Genomic DNA, 22,333 nt, shown 5'->3' with positions numbered 1-22,333 from the left:
AGAAGTGGGCCATAGGCTTTTTGGTGATGGACAGCCTTGTCCCAGATGATGCAGGGGTCTGTAGGCTTGCTGTAACCTTTTCAAGGTAGATGCCTTGAATTGCAACCAGACCATTCAGGAAGGTCCCACACAAACACTTTGCAGTCAGAGACAATAAAGAATCCTTGCCGTCTATTCTCACTCTCACCAGTAGCAAACTGTAAGACAAATTCCAGGCTGAAACCTATGAAGCAGTTATCAGGCTTTCTGATGATCAGCAGTCTCCAGGAAATAATGTCCCTATGCTTCTCCTCTCACTGGGAGCAAAACAGAAACACTAATCCCAAGATGGGTACTGAAAGGCAGAATGTGGGGTCTCCAATAATTGGTGGACTCAGACCATTTTTTAATTTAAATTCTGCTTAAATATTTTAAGTTGCACTTATAGACTTTTCAGCTTTTTTTCCACATTTTAGCCAAAAAAGTTATGTTTGCATTTTTAGTTTATTCTGGGACCTTAGTTTTGTAGCTTCAGCTTCATTTGTAGCTGTGTGAAGATTATGAATTACTTCAAGATTGTAGCATTATTTATACATTATACTGCCTTTCCTTCTCAAAAAAAGTAGAATTACTTGTAAAAGATAGCTGTTTGTATCTGACCCATGCCTGAGGCCCTAATCTTGTACTCTCGTTCACAGTTGTGGCAGAACTGTGAACTACTGCCAGATTTTAGCCTCATTTAGTCATTTATTACAGCATTTTTTTCCATAGCCAGTGTTACTGGTAAATTTCTGCGCGGTCTCCTGTCTTAGTCTAGTGGCAGGGTTGCAGTTTATATTCCAGTTTTGCTGCTAGTCTTATACTCTGCTCATCTTTTACCTGCTTAACATTGCATTCCAGTAACTTTCTGTTTACTTTGCTACTGGTTTTCCCCCATTCTTTGTCGTTAACCTAAAGTATCTGAAATTCTAACCATGGAACTAGAGCTCTAATATTGGCTTAATTTGATTGCATCTCTCTTTAGGACATCTGCTTCTTGCAACTTGAGTTTTTTCTCGAACCCTCCCACCCTTTTCCTGTTGTAGTTTTAAAAGACTGTGTCTCTGGCTTCTGCCCTTATGGTAATCTGACTTCCAGAGTCCCTCCCTCACTCCCCTCTTTCATTGCTGTTGTCTGTTGTGTAAGCTTTTCAAGTACTTTTTCCACCCATTGTTTCCATATATCCATAATCCTAAATGCCCAACTAGCAAACTAGTATTGCTGTTGAGTAAATTTTATGTATAAAATAGTTTTAGAACTGAGACCTGTAACGGAGTGTGGCTAACACAAAGCATTGTACAGAGACAAGCTTAGAGCAGCTAGTTTGCACATTAAACAGTACTACTATCAAATCTTAGCACAAGCTAACCTAGTCTAGTGCCAAACCACAGAAACCACCCAAGGAGGCATCTGTCTAACCCAGTCCATAACCTTCATTAGCCCACCCAAGTATAGGACCGACAACATGGATATGCAGTTTCCAAATGTAGCCAGTTTGTTAGATCTAGGCATCCTGAGACAATGTACCAATTGTCTTGTGTTCACAGACAACCATTTAATCCTTAAAGAATCTCTTACAGTATGCAAAAGATGCACATGCACAATTTCAGTGGAGGAAAAAATCTTGCATACAAACAGGGTTATCAAGAGCACACACACACACTACATCCTCCAGTTATAGTGTCCACCAAACACACATAGACCAGCTTATGCTGAGGCACTAAGAGCAATCTTTGTAAACCTCAAAAGACCTCCTAAACCTATAAATGGCAACACTTATCCTCAGCAGTCTCTAAAGCACTCACCAAAAGCTACACCAAACACCACATATATTCCTACACCCAGTAAAGCCCCAAGAGCAAAGCCTATAAGGCAAACAAACACATTACCTAGGACTCTTGTCATCGGGGATTCCATTGTATGACACACAGATGTCTCACTCACTAGACTGAACAAAGTTAATGGTTTGCTTATCTGGAGCCAAGAAACACCAAGTTATATAGACACTCAAGTTATTACTCATAAGTATCAGTATGTTTCTGGCATAGTCCATGTTGGGCGTTAATGACCTGAGGCATACCTTCCTCGACTATATGAAGAGAGACATTATTGCTCTCTCTGAATATGTGTAGGCAGGTAGTGCCTTGCATTGAGTGGCATTGTACCTTCACCAAAGTAAGAACAAAAAATTATCTACTTCAATAATTATCATATTGGTGTATTTCCAGGGGGATTCAGTATTTGTCAGCATGGGAGGGCATTGCAAAGGATGGTCTGCATCTGTCCACCCCAGGCTTCTGACTATTGCCAAATTGACAAACCTCCCCCCAAAAAGCCTAAAAGTGTTACTGCTCAGTGCTAAGAGTCTAAACAAGAACCTCCACACTGTACAAGCTTTCCTTACCCTGGAGAATGTAGACATCTGTGCTACTATAGAGATATGGTTTAAATCTGCAGAAACTACTCCAGCAGTGTAAGGCTTTAGTGCCTTCCACACATTCAGACTATCAGCTACACAGACAAGGACAAAAGGTAGAGAAGTCATGATCTGCTTTAGCAGTAAGTATCTCAATAGGTTGGTTAAACAGGGTAATGCCCTGGAGTTTATCCATGTGCAAATCACCTTAGACAAAGTCCCATACCATATCCTAGCAAGCTGTAAGTCTTCCTCTATGTGCAAAGAATCCCATAGCTTATACCTAACCATTAAACAATGTACCCTATCAATGGGAGACTTTAACTACCCCCCATAGACTGGGAAACATACACTAACTCAAACTCGCAGGCGCAATGATTCCTGGGCTTTGTTAACACAAATGCTCTTGACTAGATTGTGCGCTAACCCACCAGAGGTTGAAACATACTGGACCTGGTACTCACCAATATGGGAGAGTACTACACTGCTTGTGAGGTGCGACCACAAAGCTGTCTACTTCAAAATAAAAATCAACTCAGTAACCTCAGCAATCCCAGTTAGGAACTATTCCAAAGCAAACTACATCCTATTAAGCAATAGTCTGTCAAAATTCAGTTAGTCTCCTAACCCTGAGTTCACAGCAGTCTGTGCAGAATTGTTCACAGAGACCCTGTACAACCATTTAAATGGCTGTATAGAGTTTGCTGTGCCTACTAGAGGTAAGCTCAATGGAAACTCTAAAAACAAACTACACTGGTAGAATCTGAACCTTAATAATGTGTACAAGGAGGAAAAAAGTCAGGAAGAGCAACTCCCACAATGATAACAGCTCTCTAATTAAACTAAACAGAAAACTGAGAACACTAATTAAGTTCAACAATGCCATTTACAAGGTTAAGATAGGCTGACAGGCTAAAGACAACCACAAGGCCTTCTACTGCTATGTCTTTAACCTCAGAGGCAGGACACAGCTTTGTGCTGAACTAGTGGTCAGGGGTGCCACCTTCACTTAGCAGAGCAACATAATGAATCTGCTGGCTGACAAATTCACCTCAGACTTCACCCCACCCCCATAAAATGCCTACTAACATACCCCCCTAACTATATTCAGGTTCTGGCAATGCTCACTACAGCCAAAAGCCTGAACTGGCCCCGAGAGTATCCTGGGGTGCCCCCTTAATAACCTGAAATGTGACTTATCAGGGCCACTTGAGTCACTTTTCAACTATAGCCTCCAAACAGGCTTTGTACCATGAGAATGCAGGACTGCAGCAGTTATCCCACTTCACAAGAGTAGACCATCAACTGATCCCAGAAACTGTACATCCATGGAACAAGTTATCATGGAAATGATCAGCAAAGACATAGGCAACCTTCAAACACTGGTCCCAACCCAGATGTTCTTCGTGTTTCACCATTGCAGTGATTACATTTGGGTTATCTGCCTACAGGTAGCCCTCAGCCGGCCTGAATACCAGAGTCTTGGATTCCTGCGTTGGATGCTGTCTCTTCTTCCATGACGTCAGGTCATCAGGGCTATAAAACATGCAGCCAACGCCATTACATCAGTCTTTCTTGCCGCGCGGTGCCTGAAGCAGAAGCAGTTTGCAAGTGCCGGTTGGCTGACTCCTGAAGTTTTCATTTTCGAGTTTCAGAACCGAAGTCTTCAAAAAAGCTAAGTACCCCGTTGGGGATCCTTTTTCTCGCTCTTAACCAATGTCAGTAAAAGTTAACAATTGTCTTACCTGTGGAAAGCAAATACCTCATAAAGATTTTAATTCATACTGCATTCCTTGCTTAGGCCTAGACTACGATGTCCCTCACTGTCGGTTTTGTGCCTTATTCAACCTCCAAACTATTCGTCGTCTGTCTTTTTTTGCAGCAAATTATTTTGGTACTCGGTATAACTATATAGAAATGGCTTCGGTAAGCCATCCGACTACCGATATTCCGAAAAAATGTAAGTATAAAGACAGAGACAGACCGCATAGGTCCAAAACTGCCAACGACGCTTCCGTTAAGCTAGTCTCCAGTCCGCCAGTACTCAGTGAGGCGCTTTTGCAGCCCCCGATACCCGCTACTTCAGATTTGCAGGCCTCTACTGAGACCCATTCGGAGTTTGGTATGCCACGAGATGCTTCTTCGACTATGGAACCTGCGGATGTCCCTACCTTGGATGGGTCCGGAGCCGCTGTGCAGGCACCAGCTTCTGAGGGTGTATTCAGACCTACAGACTGCCATTTTAAACAGACGCCATCTTCTTCATCCAGGCCTAAAACTCACCCCCACGTCCAAACAGCATAGTCAGGCTCATATGCCTAAAAAACAAATGCTTAGAATGGCTGAAGACCTTATTACTTTAATTAGGGGAAGCCAGTCTTTCCCCTCTAAGAGACCTAGAACTGATTTTCCTTCTGATTCTTCTGATCAGGATTCTGATATTTCTGTTTCTTCTGATTACCAGGATTTACCCTTATCTACCTATGAGGATTCTGATGCAGAGGATTCCATTCCCTCTGCTTCCTCTCCAGAAGATTTTTTCTTTTGGTGAAACTTAGCATACTCTTAGGGAGCATTTCCACTGGGAAAGCCAGGATTACTCTGACTCCAAAAAGAGGCTTAGGGAATTCTTACTCCTTCCTCAACACAGGCCTTTAGCTATCCCTCCTGTTGTGGACATTTTAGATGATACTTTCTTGGAATCTAGCCTGTCCCCAGACACTTTACCTCCAGCTCCCAGAAAACCTGACAGGTATTACAGAGTACCTGACTCTCTCAAGTTCCTCTTCAAGAATCCTACTGCAGATCCAGAGACCATTTCCAAAGGAACAAAGGACATTAAGTCTACTGCTGCCAAAAATGCTACCCCTTCTGATAGAGATTCTAGAGCCTTGGACAGATGGGGTAAGAAGGTATACTCTTCTGCTACTTTGGCCATTAGGGCTTTAAATTGCCCGTTTCATATGTTAAAGTACCAGCAGCATATTATGGGATTACTTAAACAGAAAATTATGTTGATTCCTGACTGTGCTGAACATAAAGAATTACAGGATTTAATTCATTCTGCTGGACAAGTTGGTAACCATACTTTGCAATGTGGTTTTGACTCTTTAGAAGCATCTTGCCGGGCTGCTGTCACTGGGTCTGTACTTAGAAGGCACGCTTGGCTTAAGGAGCAAAACTTGCCAGATCATGTTAAAGCTAAATTACTGGATACTCCCTTAAACCAAGACCGCCTGTTTGGCAGCAAAGCAGAAGTCGTCCTCAAAAAGATGGAGGAAAAAGCTAAATCTATGCATACTGTTAAAGATTTCCTGCAAGTACAGCCTCCCAGATTTAGTAGGCATTGGCCTTCAAAGAATTGGTCCTTTCCAGTCTCTTCTAGGCCTTCTCGGTCCAAACCCAGGAACAGCAGATCTCCTAGGTTACAGTTTCAGGCTATGCACAGGCCTAAGCAGTGGGGGGCTCCCACTTCCAAAGCAGGAAGTAGTAAGACACCCCCTATGGAAAAATGGCACAATGACTTAACCTTAACCCTTCCAAGCCCTGCTCAACTGCCTGCTCCCTTAGAAGGAATGCTCGCTCTGCATGCAAAAAAATGGGAACTCATTACCCAGGACAAATGGGTTTTAAATATAGTTTTCCAAGGATACAGATTCCACTTCCACACCCTACCAACCCCAAGTGGTTGGCCAGACCTTCCCCCAAATCAGTGGTCAGAGGCTCAACAGCAGGTTCTCTCTCTTCTAAGTATCAGGGCTATTCAACCTGTCCCAGCAGAAGAAAGGGGACAAGGTTTTTATTCAAGACTTTTCGTGGTACCCAGAAAAGACAGTTCCTGGCGTCCTATCCTGGACCTCTGTATTCTAAACACCTTTTTGGTAATCCCAAAATTCAAAATGCTAACACTTCAACAGCTGCTTCCTGTGCTAGGCAAAGATGCCTGGTTGGCAACCTTAGACTTAAAGGAAGCTTACCTGCACTTTCCATTAAGGGAATCTTGCAGGAAATACCTATGCTTCAGTGCAGGCTCCATGCACTATCAGTTCTCTGCACTTCCCTTTGGCTTTTCTACTGCGTCCAGGGTATTCACAAAATGTCTAGCTCCAACCATTGCATTTTGCAGGCAGAGAAATATTCAAATATACCCATACCTGGATGATTGTCTGATTCAGGCAGAAAGCCAGGACTTGCTATTAAAACATCTGACATTCATAAAGAAACTTCTAACCTCACTGGCGTACACCATAAATGGAAATAAATCTCACCTAGTACCCTGCCAACAGATTTTATTCCTGGGAGCAAGCTTGAAGACAACTTCCCAGATGACTTTCCTCACTCCAGAGAAACAAGTTTATTTGACAACCTGCTTCAAACTACTGGCCACAAAGACCCAGCTATCTACAAGTAAAATTCTGCAAGCCCTGGGGTTCATGCCCTCTTGCGTTCTACTAATTCTGTATGCAAGACTGCATATGAGGAAACTACAATGGTATCTAAAAAGCCTATGGTGTCAACATTCTCAGGGCCTGGAATCAATGATTCCTAACATTCCTTGCATAAAGACAGAGTTCCTTTGGTGGGCAGAGGCCTGCTACCACAACAAGGGGTACCTTTCACTCTACCCCCTGCCGCCCAAACCCTAACAACAAACTCATCAGACTATGCATGGGGGGCTCACTTGGCAGGGCAGTGCATTCAGGGCAAATGGAACCCGAGACAAATGCACCTGCATATCAACCAAAAAGAAATGTTAGCTGTATAGAATTCCCTGACAGCCTTCAAAGACAACATCCTTCCAGGACAATTATTGATAAAGCCAGACAACACCACAGATATGTGGTACATAAACAAGCAGGGGGGAACCCACTCGTACCCTCTCTGCACACTAGCCATGGCTCTGTGGAACACAGCCTTGAGCTACCAAGTGCACCTACAAGCTCAATTCCTGCCAGGCAAGCTAAATTCACTGGCAGACAACCTAAGCAGAAATCTCATGGATCCACAGGAATGGAAACTGGAACCAAAAATATTCAACCTCTTGAGGAACAAGTGTGGGGACTCCAGAGATAGACCTGTTTGCCTCCCCTCACAACTACCAATTGGACAAATTCGGCACAAGAGCTTCCCACAGTCAAGCTTGGAAAGTGGATGCCCTGTCCTTTACCTGGGAAAGCCTCTTGGTTTATACCTTTCCCCCTCTGCTTCTCCTCACAAAGGTTCTGCTAAAGATCAAACAAGACAAGCCAAGGAAAATACTGATTGCACCAGACTGGCCACGCCAGCACTGGTACCCCCTCTTATGCAGTATGACACTGCTGGAGCCATGGCACCTACTTCAGACACCTTCCCTGCTGTCCCTGCACGCGGGCCAGATTCTGCACCCTCAGCTTTAAACCATGAACCTTGCAGCCTGGCTAATTCCTTGAGCTCTCCAATAGCATCCCTCAGTAAGCCGGTGCTCGATGTCATTCTGGAGGCAAGGAGGCCTAGTACTAGAAAATCATATGCTGAAAAGTGGAAAAGATACTGTTCCTGGAGCCATACTCAGGGGATGGGCACAATGGTGCCCAGCTTCTCATATTCTTCAGTACTTAACAGAAATGCTCCACAGGGGCCTATCCTTCTCGTCAATTAAAATTCACACCTCTGCCATTTCAGCTCATTATAATACTGAACCACCCCTTTTATCTCACCCCCTGCTAAAGCAATTCCTCAAAGGGGCCAAAAATGTAAGACCCCCCCCCCCAAGCGAGCCCCTACTCCAGCCTGGGACCTTAACTTTGTATTGGAAAAGCTCACTCTCCCTCCATTTGAACCAGCTGCAACTGCAGAGTTGAAATTCCTTTCTTGGAAAACAGCCTTCCTTCTAGCCATCACTTCAGCAAGAAGAGTGTCTGAATTACAGGCCCTCATGGAAGTGGAGCCCTTCATTATCTTCCATGCAGAGAGGGTTTCCCTTAGGACCAATCCTTTTATGCCCAAGATGGTGTCTAGTGTGACCCTAAATCAGTCCATTCATTTGCCTACCTTTTTCCCGAATCCACAAAACAAAGGAGAATGAATACTGCACTCTTTGGATGTGTACAGACAACTTAGATTTTATTTGGACAGGACTAAGCCTCTCAGAAAATCTGAACAGCTGCTAGTTGCTGCAGGGGCAAAGGGGAAGGCCATTTCAAAGCAAACCATTTCTAAATGGATAGCCCATTGCATTCATTTCTGCTATAAGCACCATGGAAAACCTACCCCACAGGGGATAAGATCACATTCCACCAGGGCTGCATCTTACCTCTGCAGCCTTTCTCAGAGGAGTCCCTACCAGGGACATCCTAGAAGCTGCTACCTGGAGCTCTGTACATACCTTCATCAAGCATTACCACATGCCTATTTTTTCTAAATCCAGAGCTGGTTTTGCCACTGCAGTCTTGCAGGGCTTAATAGCCGGCCCTAATGCTCTCTAACTTCCTCCTCCCTTCCTTAGCTTTGGGAATCAACTGAAATGTAATGACTGCAACAGTGAAACACAAATAACACAGTACAGTTGTGTACACTTACCATAAATGTAGATGTTCAAATGTATTCACTGTTGCAGTCCAGGTTACCCTCCCTTCAGCCCCCTGACTTCTCTTGGCTCTACCTTTCCTTCTTCTTTTTAAGCTTTCTGGTGTATTTGCTTTTTGATGGAGGTGTACCATAACATATAATTGCTTCCCATTGTGGGGGCACCTGACATCTGGGGCAAGAAAAACTGACGTAATGGCGTCGGCTACATGTTTTATACCCCTGACGACCTGACGTCACTCGAACATCTACATTTATGGTAAGTGTACCAAACTGTGCTTTTGGCTTTATCAGGGGAAGGTCATGTCTACTAAACCTAGTGGACTTCAAGCAGGTCATCAGGGCAATGGATGAGGAGAAAACAGTGCATGCAACCTACCTGGACCTGGCTAAGGCATTCAGTACAATACTCCATTCAGGTGTAATTGAGAAACTCACCAAACTGGGCATAACCCCCCTACATGACTTACTGGATTTCCAGTTGGATCACAGACTGGATCCAGGAAGTCATGATTGGTGAGACCACCTCCACTAAGAGACTGGTCACCAGCAGGGTACCTCAGGGCTCTGTGCTGTGACAGCTCCTATTTGGCATATACCTCTTGGATGTAAAGGCTGATGTAAAGGGCTTTTGGCTGACCAAGGTCGCAGATGACTGTAAATTGGGAAAAACTGAGAAAAAGCCCTACCACAAGACACAATATGTGATGCTGGGGTATAGTTTATAATATTGATAAGTCAAAATATTGTAACCTTTTAATTCAGGGGGCAAACCCCATGCAGCCCCAATACGTGTGTGTGTGTGTGTGTGTGTGTATATATATATATATATATATATATATATATATATAGATAGATATATATATATATATATATATATATATATATATATATATATATGTATATATATGTGTATATATATAATATATATATATATATATATATATATATATATATATATATATATATATACACATATATGTGTGTGTGTGTATACCACTGTATACCACTCCATGACTGTACAACAGTTGAGAAAGGGCACATTTCCCTTTTCAGTATTTTGCGTTTTCAGCATTTTGACTTGCAATGTTTTGCGTTTTCAGTCAAATGAATGACACTTGTGATGCTGACTTCTTGCTCTTCACAGGAGAAACTCCACATCACCTTCCCACCCCACCTGTGACAGCCTGTGCCAGCGGGAATCTGCCTGGCAACCTATAAAACTCAGCTGTCCTGGGTTGGCAGTATCAGGAGGAGAGGTCAGGAGCCATTAGATTAAGAGAAACAACTAATGCCAAGTTGTGGACATTATAGGGAAAAAACATTAAGTAAGTTTGACTAAAAGATGCACATGTGGGAAAACTATTCCAATCCTAAGTCATGGTATGGCAGAATAGTGATATTTAGCACTCACAGTTGCAGGTAAACAAGCTTTGTTAATGGAACGGTCTTTTATTTTAATATTAAAATTGTATGAGTCCTATATGTACTACTTAGGCATCTTAATTAACGATGCTTAGAATTTTAAATGTGCATTAAAATCAAAATGTTTAAGGCAATGATGTTTCATATTTTATTGTTTTTTAATAGTTTTTATTTTGCTGGAAGTGGTAATGTTAGGATTAATTTGGATGTTATTTAGTGGCAAATTGCATTTTTAAACTTCAGTCTGAAGAAATCTTTTTAAGCATGAGATGAACACGCTTACTGGAGTTAATAAAGGTTGTTTTTATCTTGTGGTGTTTAGTCTTTTTATTTTAGTATTGTTCTCAGCTTACAGTTTATTTGGACCATCTGTTTTAACTCTAATACATAGTTAACATTGTTCACCTTTCTCACAGTAATGAAATGACTCTCCCATGCTGTCTGCAGCTCATGTTCATCTTCTTATCATATAGTAGTAAGCAGCTTTACTTTTTGTCCAGGTGTATATTATCTGGCTTTGGTCAGATCTAACATGTACTGCACTTTCCTCATGCATTGCTTCCATGATTGGTTAAGGCGCCTTTGGATCTCTCTGTACACATGGTCCTCTGCAAGTTGGTGTTCCCTAGCTTAGTAGGGAATATTTTCCCAAACTTCTGTAATGCTGCTTGGATTTTCTGCATCTTGGTAGAGAATAGCTGCTGTGATAGCAGTACATCATTCACACTGATGTTGGACCCCTGACTAAGGAATATCACAATGTCCCACTCTAGATTCCTCCTGAAATTCACTGCAGAAACTGAGTACCAGTGTATCTTTGCCATTTTAGAGCTGTGTTTTTGCCTCCAACTACATAGTTTACATGTCTAAGCTTTCTCACAGTAGTGAAAGGACCCTTTCTTGCTGCATGCAGCTTATTCTTTCGTACAAGATCAAGCATCATCACTTTCTCTAGCTGTATATTCTGTGCCTGTAGGTGTCCGGTTGTACCAGATCTTTTTGTTGCTGTTGTGCCTGTGTTAGAAGCTCCTGTGTTAACCCAATGAACTCTGTAAGCATGCTTCTAAAATTTAGGACTTACTCCACCTTGTCAGTGTCAGTGAAGTAACAAGTACCACACTCCCTTTTTCTGCAGAAGGCTGTGGGTTCTATTCCAACACCAGATGGTGAGAATCAGAAGGGGCCCCAATCCCTATGGTTTAAAAATCCTAGCGGCAATCTTTGATTCCTTTTTGATAGAAGTGGTTGTGGCAGAGGCACTCCCTTTCAACCAGTGCTACCCTAGAGGCAGAGGATGTCCACAGAATCAGGGATCTCTTCTCAAGCAAGCAGTCCCAAAATCCTTTAAGGCTTTCTAAAGTGATCCCTTCTGCAGGCAGTTGGGGGTCATTTGTCATCCCATTCAGTTGCATGGATGGCCATCATGAAGTGGAACTGAATGACAAAAGTTATATTCAGGGGTTGTACAGTACCCTTTTCTCATCCCCCTCCTAAGCAGAATCTGCTTCTCTCAGATGTCCAACCTCACCAGTGCAGATTGGCAAAAAGAGAGAGGTGTCAATTCTCTTGGAAAAAAGTTCCATCCAAGAGGTCCCATCTGACCAGAGAGAGTTAGGAATCTGTTTACAATTTTTTTTTTAATTTCACAGTAGAACAAGGTCTCAGACTAATATTAGATCTCAGTGGCCTAACCAATGTACCATAAAGACTCTCTTCAGAGTGGTTACAGTACAAATGATGTTGTCCTGCTTAAAGGCAAATAACTGGATGTTGTCAATAGATCTTCAGGATGCCTACCTCCATATTAGAATTGCCAAGACATCCAGGAGCTCTCTGCATTCTCAGGTGGGAGCCAATCACTTTTAGTTGCGTGCTCTACCCTGTGGGCTCTCCACAGTGTCCCAGTTGTTCACCAAGTGCATCGAAGTAGTCACAGCCCATCTCCATCTAAAAGGGATCCGTGTGTTCCAATAACTAGACAATTAGTTCCTAGTCTATGTACCAGAAGAGTCCATCATAGAAGCCAGACATTGCTACATCTCTGTCTATCATTAGAGATTCCAATCAGCTACAAGAAATCACAGCTACAGCTCACTCAGTTTATAATGTTCACAGGCTGTCATGTGGACACAACAAATCGCATATTGAGACTACCTTTTAACAGGTTTCAGTCCCTGAGGATCATGATCCAGTGTCTGCTAGATCACTGATCACCTCTAGCCTCATTGGTTCTAAAATCTTGGTCTAACAACTTCAGCAATTCTAATAGTTTCTCAAGTTTTTTTTTTTTTTTCATGACAGTCCTTCAGTGGATGCTAAGTGTTCAGTTGTTCCAAGTCTTGCATCCCTTCAGTATTCCCATGCAAATGACTCCTATCTGTAGGCAACATCTGAACCAGAGGCTGGTCTCTCCAATAGTGCCTATAGGAAGACTTTACATTCTTCCAATCCAGACAGTGAGAGTTAACATGGGTGCTTTCCCTCTGGGGTGGGGAGGGGGACATTACAAGGGGAGAATTATCCAAGGGTCATGGACCATCTTCATATCGGTTTCATGGAAATGAGAGCAGCTCTCCTAGCATTGTGGGCACTCCAGAACTACTTTCCTCTGAGAGTGATTTCCATATAGTGGACAATATGTCATTTTTATGTTACATAAACATTCAGGGAGGGACCAGATCTCACTCCCTGTGTAAAGTGTCTTTGCTTCACTTTCTGATAGCATCCCACTTCTTTGGGAAAGTCAGTTGTCTAGTGGACAGGGTCAGCAGATGCATTTTAATTCCTCACAAGTGGTCACTCAGTCCTACAGAAGTATAATTCATGTTCATCGTCTGGGGCCAACCTTGCTATGATTGCTTTGATTCTCCCATCCAGCACAAAATGCAGCAACTACTTTGCCCTGATCTCTTCCAAGAGAGTCATTAAGAGATGCTGTGATCTGTCATCGACCCTCCCAAGCTCCTTTATGCCTTTCTTTTACTTCACTAATCACCAAGTTCCTGCAGTAAGCTTCAGCATGCAAAGCCGTAGTCATACTCATTGCTCCATTCTGACCCAGGCAAATCTGGCCTCACTTACTGAAGCAGGCACTGCTTCCAGCTTCCCATTTGGATCTTGTAACTTATCCATCCAACCAGATGTGACAGGCACTCAAATTAATTCCATTAATAGCCAAAGTTCCTGATTTGGATTCTGTCAGGATCTCAAAAAGAATTAATACGCAAGGTCTACAAAAGTAATTGGAAATGTTTCTTTGAGTCTGTCATTCCTATTCTGACTGTACTGCAGTTCCTCTTTATTTTGTTTAACGGTGGCCGTAGTTATTCTACTAGTGTTCATTTTCAACTTCCACAATGGATTTCAGTGTTCTTCTCTACCAACATTTAGAAAGGATATTCCTTTCTTCCATCAAGAATCCCACCTCCCCCATCAAAGCTAAACTTGGTGCTAAAATCTTTAACTCATACTTGTTTTGAACCAGTACTGTCTGACAATCGAAAATTTATTTAATGGAAGACTTTGTTTTTAGTGGCCACTATATCAACTAAATGAATATCAGCATTACAAGCCCTATCTTCTATCCCTCCATATTTGATTTTCCATAAGAATTGAGTATTACTGAGTGCCGCTTCTTTCATTCCTAAGATAGCATCTGAAATGAGTGTAAGTCAGTATGTTCATCTACCAGTATTCTTCTCTAATTATACCAACAAGAGAGAGCATCTTCTGTATACATTGGATGTGCACAGACAATTGAGGCTTTTCCTTCACAAGACTACGCCAAAAGAAAAGACTCCCAGATATTTGTAGCCTTTGCTCCCTCCAGACTAAATTAGAAGGTCTTCAAGGTTAACCTTTCCAGATAACTGTCTACTATATATCCTTTGAATATTCTTCAATAAATAAGACATTGCCTTCAAAGCCAAAAGCTGTTTCCACCAGATCAGTATCAGCTTCTAAAACATTTTTCAGAAAATCCTCTAGATGAAGTTTGTGTGGCAGTCTGTGTTCTTTGGCAAACACTAGAAGTAAGATGTAATCTTTATATCCAGAGGTTCTTTTATAGCTGCTGTTCACTAAAGTATCTTGTTGTGATTCTACCCTAGAATTCAGGTTGCTTGGGTTCTCTCCCATCAATCAAGTCAGATGGACATGTTGAAGTAGGATGCGAAAGTTATCTACTCACCATAACGCTGAACCCGGTTCATCCTAGTCTATCCAGTTTGACATCCCTCCCTCTTTCCCTGTCTGACCTAGTTGAAGCTCTTCTATCCTTCACTCACCTTCTTTCTTCCATTTTATCTGGTTGGCATACCCTTCAGGTTCTTAGTGAATAGGCAGCAAAGTCATTCTGGGCATAGAGCTAAGACGGGCATTGTGGGAGTTTGTTTGAAGGAGCACTAGCTAAACAGCTGGATTGGGTCTGTAGAGCTACTCATGTCCCATCAGTCGAGCCGGACAGACTAAGACTGAAAAGGATCCAGTGCTATGGCCAGTATAACTTACCATACAGTACATTGTGTATATCCATTGACTATTATAAAATGGTTTGTATAAATAAATTCTTACATTCCAGAAGAGATAAAATTGCCTCCATAATGAAATTTCTCCAACAGCTATATAACTGTAGGCCAGAATTTTAAGTCTGTTTTATTTTTACATTAGCAGGTACTCTACTGCTACTACAACTACTTTCAGAAGTTGGAGAAACTGTGAAAGCTGAGATACTTTGTTTCCAATTTCTTGTAATAACCTTTCTTGCAATTGCAAGTATAACCCATAAAAGTGGAATGTGTTCAATTTTGATGCATCTATGAATGGGAACATTAACCAAAACTTACTCTTTTACAGTTGAGATACTTTCCAACCACAAAGCTTGTGCAAGACATTTTTTGTCAAAAGACTTTTAGACAGGAACAGTCTTACAAAATGTGTTTTGAATCTGCTGTAACTTGTATCTTTGATCACCAAGCATATTATTCTAGATTACTTTTAACTTTTATTAACCTGTTGTGTGAATATAAGGCTATATGTATACATTTCCAAGTATAAACTTTACAAAACTAAGACTAAAATATTTTCCTGGTAAAGTTCAGAATAACATTTTACCTTCTTCTGACGCATTATTTTCTTCATTCTAAAAAATAAAACTTAAATATCTATAATTCAGTAATTCCAAAGAATCTTGTGTATGCCAGATAGAATTGATCTATATATTTTTGTTTTTGTACACAAGCTGACAAAAGTAATCAAGATATTTAAGGATGTTGTAATTAGAGGCATTTCTTTCATTGCAAATCTTCTGCTGTGCATGCCCTGTAATTTCAGTGAATGTATATTTAGTCATCTGCCTCTAAACCAAATTCAGAGTTCTATCTACCTATGCTTTTATGATTTTGGTTTTGATAACTAAACCAACCAGTAAAATTCTTCTCCCTTCATTGTATCATTTTAATTTATTAAAACCTTTTAATCGACCCTTTCATATTACATAAGGGATAACTAATACCATACCATTTTTTTTAAGATCATTATGTCTGATGAAAATTTGTAACAGAACATTTTCCACCTTTTCACCTTGGGTGCCTAATAGCATAGTGTATCACTGGTAAGATACACGTGTTATCTGTGGTGCTTTTGTAGTACTGAAGTCCCACTGTGTATGATTACCCTTTAAACAGGTGCTCAGTAAAAGGCAAAGGCACCAAAGCAGCCTTGACTTTTTCTTCTGTCTTGCCAACCTTTGAGCAGAGCTCGCGTGAACAACAGCATTCTCTAACTTCTTTTCTAATGCCACCCAATAAAAATTATGCATAAGCCTTTTTTGTCTGCTTTATGCTCATATGGCCTGAAAAAAGGAATATTATGAACTTTGGCCAGGATTGCCTGATGGTAAGCCATTGGTTGTATCACCTGATGCATTTCTTCCTGTAGCCATTCCTTTAGGAGTCGACTATATGTACAACAAACCTCTGTCCCAGTATACAGATTTCCGCTACCCAGGTGAATATGGAGACTACTTTGCTACCTCCCGCAAGTCCTGTGTGGTGGGACCCAAGACCTGTGCCTGTCTCAGCACGTTGTGATAATTCACAATTCCCCATGCAAAAGAAGTGTAGTATCTTTTGACAGCTGTGTTTCATACTCAGGGTTGTTGCATTGATTGCAGGGATGTCGGGAGGCATATGCACTGTACTGATTTCAGTACAACTTTTTTAGAAGTGGGGGTAGCTTTTTTAAAAAAAAAAAACGTACATACATATTTCTTCCTTTTGAAAGGGTGTTGGCTCCTTTAAGGAGGATACCAGCCTGTCAGAAGTGAGCCCACGTCATGGCTGGCTGGCTGCGAGTGAGAAATGTGAGCAAACGAGTGGAAGAAGACAATCACAAATGGATTATCGCTGCGAGAAGGAAATGTAGTTGGAAGGCAATCACGAACAGATTATCAGGTAAGAGAGGTGTGTGTGTGTGTTTGTGTGTGTGTCTGTCTGTGTGTGTCTGCGTGTGTAAATGCCCCCACATAATACACCTGCTGGCTATAGGTGTTCAGGCTCAAACCCTGTACCTTGAGTAAGAAGAGCCTAAAGTCCCTAACTACCACCATTTCTGAACTTTGTTCAGATTTGCTTTTCTAATGGTTGTGAGCTATGGTGAGAACAGAAGTTGTATTTCCCCATTATTGTTTTTGTTGTTTGTCCAGGTTTTTTGTGCTAAGGTGTGAAGTGAGTACTGAATTTGTATTCTCTCATTATTGGCTTTGTTTGTCCAGGTGTGTTGTGCTAAGAGGTTGAGAGCTATCTAAATGATAGACTTTAAGTTTGTCTTCCTATTTTTCAAACTGCTGACTGTAGTGCGTATGGTTCTGGGTTCAAGACCTGCATGGTGATAACACAGCATTTTATTCTAGCAGCTTTCCAAAATTATACAAGCAATGTTTAAAATGTGTCCCTGTTTTTTGGGCTTTTGCCCCCCCAATAAATGTTGGCTTTTTCCAGATTTCTTGTGCTGCAAAGTTCAGAGATACAGCTGAGTGTCGACATTTTACAAGGAGCTGAGAGCTGCATGGGAACTAAAGTTTAGTGCTGCTTATGCTGAGTCTGCTAGTACTGTTAATAGTACGACAGGTAGTGTACTTGCTTTTGATGCAGAAGGCTGTGGGTTCTTCTCCCACAGTAGGTAGATGCATTGCTGATACTGTACTGTGTTGTAAAGGGGGGCGGATGCTGTAGTCCGTTTTGGCGAAGATATCTAGTAGTAACTATGAACCTGTTATCAGTTTGCCATCCATTCCCTATTGCATATTACTAGCGTATCATTGTTTTTAATGCAACATAGGCAATTTATTCCTCAAGGGCAGCAGGCACTTTATTTGTAGATGAAACCATGAAATATAAAGTTGTTTGCTAGCAGCAGCCTCTTCATTAGTTACAGATTTCTTTAATGTGGAATTATGTAGATGGCTTTTACTAGTTCAGAGATTGTGCATATTTACTGATACTGGTGGACTGTAGAAGTTTGAGTAGACTTTTATGATGGAAATGTTATGAATTGGGCTGTTTTGTCATTATTGGTGCATGCATTTTGTTTCATTGTTTACTGGAAAAATGTTCAAAACAATAAATTTAAAAAACGCTGTCTAACAACTATACTGTATTGTACAAGGAATATAATTTAATACAATCAGGAAGGTGTATCAAAGAGCACGTGTATGTTTCATGTGCAAGGGGCCTATGATTTGAAAACAGCCCAAAGTTAATCTTTATCTGCCACTGACAAAATGTATTTTCTTTGAATGTGGGTTTCAAGGGCAGAGAAGTTTTAATGCTAAGTCTAGTTTCATTGTGAGACTGCATTGCTTTGTTTAGCAGATATTTATTGGTGTTCAGACGTTAAGTTTCAGACGTCATAATCTTCAGAAAAATGCATGCTAAAGCAAGACCTAATATTCTATCAACTGTCTTAAGTTTATACAAGATCAATTTTTAGTACTGTTTGTATGTTCCCCCAATATATTTGGCCTTGTCCAGATTTCCTGCATTAAGAGGTTGAGAGGTATATGCAAATAAATCGCTTTATAGAATTAGGAATATCCAAACCTCTCAACTGTCCCCAATTTTGGCTCAAAATGTTGCTCTCCCCCTAATAATCTCTCCGCAAAATAGCAATTTTGGAAGAAAACGTGGAGGGTTTACTTTTATAAATAACTGTAATGATCAGAGTTATACTTTACTTTTATTTCAGAAATGCATGTAGATTCTCTAATTTTGTCAGCTGCTCAAGTTAACTGTGCTCATATTAAAATGGTGTCCCTTCTTTGACAGGTTCCCAGCTGTATTGTCTGGCAATTTTATATTTTTGCATCACATTTTTGGTCCGTTTTTCATAAAATTGCGGTTTTCTGGCAAATTAGTGGCAAATCGTTAAAGACTGATGTTAGAAAATAATGGCAGACATTTCAGTTTCAGATGTCATATCTTTCAGAAAATGCATAATAATGCAAGACCTACTACTATTCTGTTATCTTTCTAAGTTTATAAGAGCAATATTTAAAACAATGTCCTTATTTTTGGACCTTTGCCTCAGTTTTATTTGAGTTTGTTGCTCTAAGAGGTTGAGAGGTATTTGTGTGTATGTGTGTGTGAGGTAGGTAGGTAGGTAGCATACCTCTCAACTGTCGACATTTTGCAGAATGTCCAGATTTTTGCTCCATATTTTTTGTCTGTTCCTCATAAATTTTGTGATTTTCTAGAAAATCATTGAAGGCTGAAGTTGCTAAATAGTAACAGACATTTGAGTTTCAGACTTCATGTCCTTTAGAAAAACTCATACTAGCACAAATCCTGTTATTCTAGCAACTTTCTAAGTTCACGAGAGCATTATTTAATATCTGTCCCTGTTTATTTTAGGCTTTGTCCATATTTCTTGCACTAAGGTAGGGGTGTGTGTGTGAATGAAACACCCTAATTAGGGGTAGCAGGTGGTTAGTAATTTACTCAAGCTCAAAACCTGTACCTTAGTTACAGAAAACAAAAGCATGAATCCCCTATCCCAACTACCATGCTGCATTTTTCAAAGAACTTTCTTTCAGGTTCATTTTCCATTCAAGGAACTGAGTTTGAGTGAATTTATATTATATTACTGAAGAGGCATTACAGCGAATGCCTCTTCATCGACACTAAAAGAGCGAACCGTGAATTACGAGAATGGCCCTAGCTTGGCTGGGGAGGGGGGGGTAGCAGTTTGAGAGCTGTGAGTACAAATTTGAAAATCCTAGCTACACCCCCTGATTGATTGCATAGAGCATTCACTAACGTGCACAACACTTTGCCTACAAAATGTAACATGATAAACTGCAGTGTTTGGCATTCCCTCATAAACTTCTCTGATATTCTGATATTCATCTGAGAAGCAGCACTGGTCAGGGAGAAGGTAGTTGTGAAGAAACTGTATGACTGATTCACATGCATGAGGCATGGGGCTGTCTGATTTTGCTAATTGTTAGAAATATGTGTTGTATGATTAACTCATATCAAGACTCCTTGTTTTTATGGTCATTTTTGCAGGAGGTTCTACCAGTGATTCAGTTATTACAAAGGTGGAGCCATCTCAGAGTGAGGAGACGCTGATGCCTGATACATCTCAACTTGTTTCATCTCTTTCCTCTTTACAGCCAAAGATCTTTGCACAGCTGCAGGTAAGTGAGCGAGGTAAATGCATGTATTACTTTTTATATATTTTTTTAAGCATCGTTTTGTTTTTGTATTCTTTAGGATATTATGAAAGCAGTTGTTTTTCTTTCGGCTTTTCCCGGTTAGGGGTCGCCACAGCGGAACTCCGGTCCGCTAATGATTGGCAGTAGATTTTTACGGTGCCGAGGTGCCAGCTAGACACCCAACCTTCAACTAAGGCACGCCCATTCATGCATGTCTTTTGAACGCTACTCAAACGCGGGGAGGACATGCAGACTCCACACAGAAAGCGCTCCAGCCGAGAATGGAACGGGAGATCCTCTTGCTGTGAGGTGACAACGCTACCGCTGCACCACCGTTGCTTTACAGGATATCATGAAAGCAGTGATAAGGATATTTCAGGTTCATCCATTTAGGTGTGTGCATGTGTGCATATGTATGTATATTTTATACAGATAAGCTCCAAAAGGAATATTTGTCTGAAGTGTATTTAAATTTATAACTAGATTATTTTGCTTCCACTTTACATTTTCCTAACAGAAACCATACTTTTCTGTAAAATATCATTTTAAATCTAGGATAAAGTATTTTCATTGACTGTTGCTTGACTTGTCATTACTTTTAAACAGGAGCATCACTCTTAATTTTTTCTTAACAAGTTCTTAAAACTGATTTACAACTGCTTTTTTTCTGGTAAAAGTTGTGTTAAGTGATTAAAGTGCTTTCTACTGTGTTTTTTATGGGGAAAAGTTATTTTTTTTTACAAATTACATTTTTACTGACTACTGCTGCCAGGCTTCACTGGGAATCAGGCATTGTTTTCAGCTTTACCATAGAACAGCCTACTGGTTCCTCAGTTCTTCCTTCTTCCAGCCGCAAAAGAAGAAAATTACTAAACAGCCTTTGCTACCACAGCAGGCTGCTAAAGTGCCTCAGCCACATGTGGGGTGGCACTGAAGTGGCTATTACTGGTTCCTCAGACCATTGATCCTTTTCCATGGCTCCATCTGTTGTAGTCCATAGAGCTACTATCGACTCTAAGGTTAGACATATTCTTTGTGGCTGTTGGACAGCCCTTTGAGGGCAAGGAAAAGCTACTCTTGTCATTCTTGGGGGAAGGGGCATGGAATCTCACTCTGCCTAGCGTAGGATGCTGTGCCTGTCTCTGTGGAGTTTTTTTTCTGACAAATTTGGGTCAGTTTCTTCAGAACTTCCTTTTTCTCCCATCTTAATCACTTTGGTCAGGAGTGATTTATTGTACTTAGCTCAGAGTTTAAGTGTGGTTTTTGACCCTTCCAGTTTAGCTGTTTCTGGAAAAAGAATAAAATGCTTTAATTTCTGGTGAGGTTCAGTTTAAATCTCAAAATGAGTGTGAAAGAACAGATTGTGTTTTGTCTCCTCGGATTCCTGATTTACATTTTGAGAAGAGTGTGGTTTCAGACAAGTTCCTTGCAAGGATTCTCTTTTTTCTGAAACAATTTCTAGAATGAACCAGATTCTTCAATGGGAACATAGTGATATCCTGTAGTCCTTGAAAAAGTGTTATGATTTATTACAAGTGGAATTTCCAGAACTTAGCTGAGTTCCTCCTCTTCTTTTAGCATTAGACAATGTTTTGCCACAGCCTATAACTTGCCTGATAGCCTGCTGCACCAAAGAAAGCAGATATATTGTATAACATTCCCCAGTCATTTAGGTTTTTATACTCTCATCCCTGATCAGACCCAGCAGCTATTGCTTTAGTAATCTTAGCTGCTACTAAACACGTCATTACCAATCCCTCTCCCCCTGAAAATAACAAGAAAGCTTTTGATAGATTTGTGAAAAAGTGTATCCTTCTGCAGCACTTGTTTTTGGAATTCCCAAATATCAAGCTCATAGGAAAAAAAAAACTGTAAAGACCACAATAATAAAAAAATAAAGAAAAGCCAAAAAACTGAACCACAAAACAACTGGAGGCAAAACAATATTTTCTCGACTTTTTAGTTTAGCGCTTTCATCCTAAAAAAATGGACTTCATCAGAACTGAGGAATTTCACAAACTATGCACGTAAATGCATCTTACATTTTCATGTGACTTAAAATCCAACCAATTACATGTTTCAAGCCTGTCTCATTAATGAACAGATTTATACCAAGCATTAAAATACTCACAAAAAAATCATCGGATTACACTCTAGAAAGTAATAAATACAAAAATAATAAAAATAAATGTAAA

The 22,333-nt window shown here is 40.7% G+C and overlaps 1 protein-coding gene across 2 annotated transcripts in view; it reads left to right on the top strand.

Annotated features, from left to right (window-relative positions):
• The window catches only part of CARF (calcium responsive transcription factor), a 2,518,000-nt gene that overhangs the window by 2,059,021 nt on the left and 436,646 nt on the right, over nt 1-22,333 (top strand). For both annotated transcript variants that reach the window (XM_044075092.1, XM_044075091.1), the window contains exon 14: nt 19,990-20,120. In XM_044075092.1, coding sequence (XP_043931027.1) covers nt 19,990-20,120 — 131 coding nt within the window. The remainder of the gene's footprint in view (nt 1-19,989; nt 20,121-22,333) is intronic.

Source organism: Protopterus annectens, chromosome 6.part0 (assembly GCF_019279795.1).
Source record: "Protopterus annectens isolate FY-2018-M chromosome 6.part0, PAN1.0, whole genome shotgun sequence".
Lineage (NCBI taxonomy): Eukaryota > Metazoa > Chordata > Ceratodontiformes > Protopteridae > Protopterus > Protopterus annectens.
Note: the sequence above shows the minus strand (reverse complement) of the source record. Positions and strands in the feature narration are given on the sequence as shown.